The sequence below is a fragment of the Lathyrus oleraceus genome, chromosome 6 (genome assembly GCF_024323335.1).
Source record: "Lathyrus oleraceus cultivar Zhongwan6 chromosome 6, CAAS_Psat_ZW6_1.0, whole genome shotgun sequence".
Lineage (NCBI taxonomy): Eukaryota > Viridiplantae > Streptophyta > Magnoliopsida > Fabales > Fabaceae > Lathyrus > Lathyrus oleraceus.
Genome location: NC_066584.1, coordinates 353,069,131 through 353,073,102, shown reverse-complemented (window position 1 = coordinate 353,073,102; position 3,972 = coordinate 353,069,131). Strand labels below are relative to the sequence as shown.

The window sequence follows — 3,972 nt, the reverse complement described above, 5'->3', positions numbered from 1 at the left end:
GTGTATAATTTGGCCTTTCACCTAAAATATATCACCCTTACGAGTCTCATGTTTGACGGACTATGTACAATTAGTAATTGAGGCCAAATCCAAACCCAGACTCAGCATAATCCGCTTTATTTTCAAGTCATTCCATGGGATTGGACCGAGCTACACCAACATAAATGAGCCAAGTCGAACAGATAAGCCGAAGACCAACATATCTTAACATCGACTTTAATACACTTTAATAGAGGATAGAGCTTTCAAAACATATTAACAATCATAAGTGGTTTGTTATAATCAAGAGGAACAAGTGATTTGATTCTCATTAATTGATCAGTTGATCGGATAAACGAGACACGAATCTTAATTATCAATCAATTGATCTTATAGACACAAAGCATATGAAATCATTTATAATTTGACATCTACAAAAGTGAGATATTTTCTATACAATTCAAATAAATACTTATGGTTTTGATTAATTCTATGTCAATAGAATTATTAATTAATTTTGTCACATTTATCTGATATTTCTATATAATTTTGATTATATATTTAAATATATATTTAGATTAATTAGTATTGTAAATTGTCTCTTTCACTAACTGCTTGAGCGGTGTAAAAAACAATTTGACTTAATTTTAACATCAAAGAATGACTCCAAAATTTAAGTGGAACTTATCGTTTTTTCCCTTTCTATCCCCAAGAATTGAATATGAGACATTACTTGAAAGAATCTATCTTGTTCCATTCCAATAATGGTAATGTCGGTACAAATTAGTCGTTCTATCTAGAAAATATCAGAAGAACTATCTATATATAATAAGAAATAAAAAATCCATATTAGGTGTTCTAGAAAATATCAGAAGAAGTATCTAAAATAGAAAAAAATAAATTCCATGCAGAGCTGTAAAGTACAACAACCTTACAGTACGAACTGAGTCAAGCATTAAATTTCAAACCGTCAACTTAGAACATTACGCGTAAGTCACACAGAGTTAGATTCATCAAATTTTGAGGTGCAAATAGCAACATTTTCTTTAAGAATACCACACGGGTCTAGTAACATAAAAATAGGTAGTAGTTGGTACACCAATTAAGTGCAGACAGCCATTACTAGTTGGTTCCCAAGTCTCACTATTTTCATTCACCTAAACCTAATTTTCGAGCCACTTCCTACCTTTAAAACTTTCTCCTCAAACAATTAACACTAATTAATCAACTACTACTACATATTTTCTTCACTACATTTAATATTGTATTTATTTTTCCATATTAAGCTCACTTCCCAGGTTTTTACGATGTTAAAATTTTAATATTCTGAATGTGGTCATTGCAGTGAAGATTAATCATAATTTATTTTTTAATATAAAAAATCGTGATAGTAATACCAATATTATTGTCTGTTAAAACTATTTTATCGCGGTTGTTTTTGTGATTTCAAACCGTTTATACTAGACTGATTTTTTAAAACCTTGATTAATAGACTATAATTGGATTTCAATTAGACTTGAAAAATGAGATTCCTTTCCTCAATCAATTTCATTTCCTTATTCAATTTTCATCTTTCCATTTCCTTTTCACCCATTTTCTGCTGTCTTGTCTACAAAAGTCCACGCCTTCTTAAATTAAACACGAGAATATTATATAATATAAATATAATATATAGTTGTTATTTCATCACACCATACCCCATCTCGGTCGTTCGAATAATAAATAAATTCATTTTCAATAAAATATTGAAATTTATTCATTACTCTGTTTCTTCCTTCTCGCTCATGTGTATATATATAGATTATACACATTCTCACTTTCCTCCAACCAGTAATCCTTATTCTCTCTACAACTTTTCTTTCTGCATATATAACAATGGTAGTGCCTTCTCCAACTTCCATGATAAGAACAAAGAAAACAAAGGCAGTAGGAATTCCGACGATCGACCTTTCTCTCGAAAGGTCGCAGTTGTCGGAATTAGTAGTGAAAGCATGTGAAGAATATGGTTTCTTCAAGGTGGTGAATCATAGTGTACCAAAAGAGGTTATTTCTAGATTGGATGAGGAAGGAATAGAGTTTTTCTCAAAAAATTCTTCAGAAAAACGTCAAGCTGGTACTTCTACTCCTTTTGGTTATGGCTGCAAAAATATTGGTCCTAATGGTGATAAAGGTGAACTTGAATATCTTCTTCTTCATTCCAATCCTATTTCAATCTCTGAAAGATCCAAAACCATAGCAAAAGATCACCCCATAAAGTTCAGGTATTAATTCTTTAATTATATAATATTAGATATGAAATCGATATTATGATTATTTGTGTTCGAACTCTCATACTCAGGATTCTGTATGAGTTTTTAGTGATTATTACTGTTTTTTATTAAAAAACATCATTTTCATATTATGCTAGCTAGTCTCCATTTTCATTTTTTTTCTCAACAACTTCAACATGATCAATTAATTAATTTCATAATCCTTAACAACCTAATGATAAAAGGTGTTGAAAATTATAATATATGTTAATACTAAAATAGTAATGAATAAAATATGTTAATTAGTAAATATAGATAATGATAATTAAGTGGAATATGGTAGGGAACAAGCTGTTATCAGTTTGTGATATGTTTCATTTTCAAAAGGTTGATAAGAAAAATGAACTCTTTAAGATGTAACTATATAATATTATTGGTGTTTTGTGCTTGTATCCTAGATAGGGACATCTGTCCTCTATATTCGAAAAACCATATTAGAAATTTACAATTTAATTAATGTTGAATAGTTTCACAAGTCTATTTTTGCTTTAACTTGCATACATTTTTCTATAACTAGTTGTTTTCTCGTGGTCCATTGGATTACGACTTCTTGAGAAAATTCTAATTGCCACAAAATGATCCATTTAGGGTTCTATTTATGTTCATGACTTTCTCTCTACGCCACCAAAGAAAAACCAACTCGACACCGACATTAACAGAGTCGTATTTGACAACAACATGTAAAATATTCATGTGAAATAGTATTCTATTGTAAAAATGGAGTCATGAATATTTTGAGTCGGATGTCTCTGCACAAATTATTAATAGTCATATTCTTGATATAATTAATATCTAGCATATGATATAGATATTTGTTGTGACAACATGTTCATTTCCTTTGACCCCAACAAAATTAGACCAATCAATAAGTTATAGCGTGTCTCACTAGTGTTCCCATAAATTCAATAGTACTATCCTTCAACACAATCAAATAAAGAATATAAAAGGACATTTTTTTCTTCATTTCCATAATCAAAATATCGAAATATGTTTATATGATTTGACCATCCACGTGTATTTGCCGGGTTATTTATGGTAATGTTGTTGATATAAGAAAAGACTCGATATGAAAATGTGTAACGTTTTCGGCCTTCCAATTTTATTTCAGTTGCATCGTCAATGATTACATAAAAGCAGTTAAAGACTTAACATGTGAGATTCTTGAGCTAGCAGCAGAAGGATTGTGGGTCCCTGACAAGTCCTCACTCAGCAAAATTATCAAAGATGAACATAGTGACTCACTTCTTAGAATCAATCACTACCCTCCAGTTAAGAAACTAGGGAATGATAATTGGGACCCATCCAAAATTCAGAATAGCAATAATAATAATATTGGTTTTGGAGAACATTCTGACCCTCAGATCTTAACTATCTTAAGATCCAACAACGTGGGTGGTCTTCAGATTTCAACTCACCATGGTTTGTGGATCCCTGTCCCTCCTGACCCCAGTGAATTCTATGTCATGGTTGGTGATGCCCTTCAGGTGACTTTCTTTCTAACCAACTCATTGACAATGACCGTGAATTTAACAGAATCACAATATAACATGGCTGTGATTATGTTAAATACACTCTGACATAAAATTCGTACTCGATATATTATCGCGATGACATTATTTTCTTATAAAATAGATACTTATTTGTTTTTTTATACTATATAGGTTTTGACAAATGGAAGATTTGT

General features: G+C 30.6%; 1 protein-coding gene across 1 annotated transcript in view; it reads left to right on the top strand.

The window, feature by feature from the left end:
• Positions 1-1,801: 1,801 nt before the first annotated feature.
• LOC127097109 (gibberellin 2-beta-dioxygenase 2) overlaps positions 1,802-3,972 on the top strand; it is a 2,715-nt gene continuing 544 nt past the window's right edge. The window contains exons 1-3 of the mRNA NM_001426963.1: positions 1,802-2,240; positions 3,397-3,772; positions 3,950-3,972. The exon at positions 3,950-3,972 is cut by the window's right edge and continues 544 nt beyond it. Of these exons, the coding sequence (NP_001413892.1) occupies positions 1,855-2,240; positions 3,397-3,772; positions 3,950-3,972 (785 nt within the window). The 5' untranslated portion in view covers positions 1,802-1,854. The remainder of the gene's footprint in view (positions 2,241-3,396; positions 3,773-3,949) is intronic.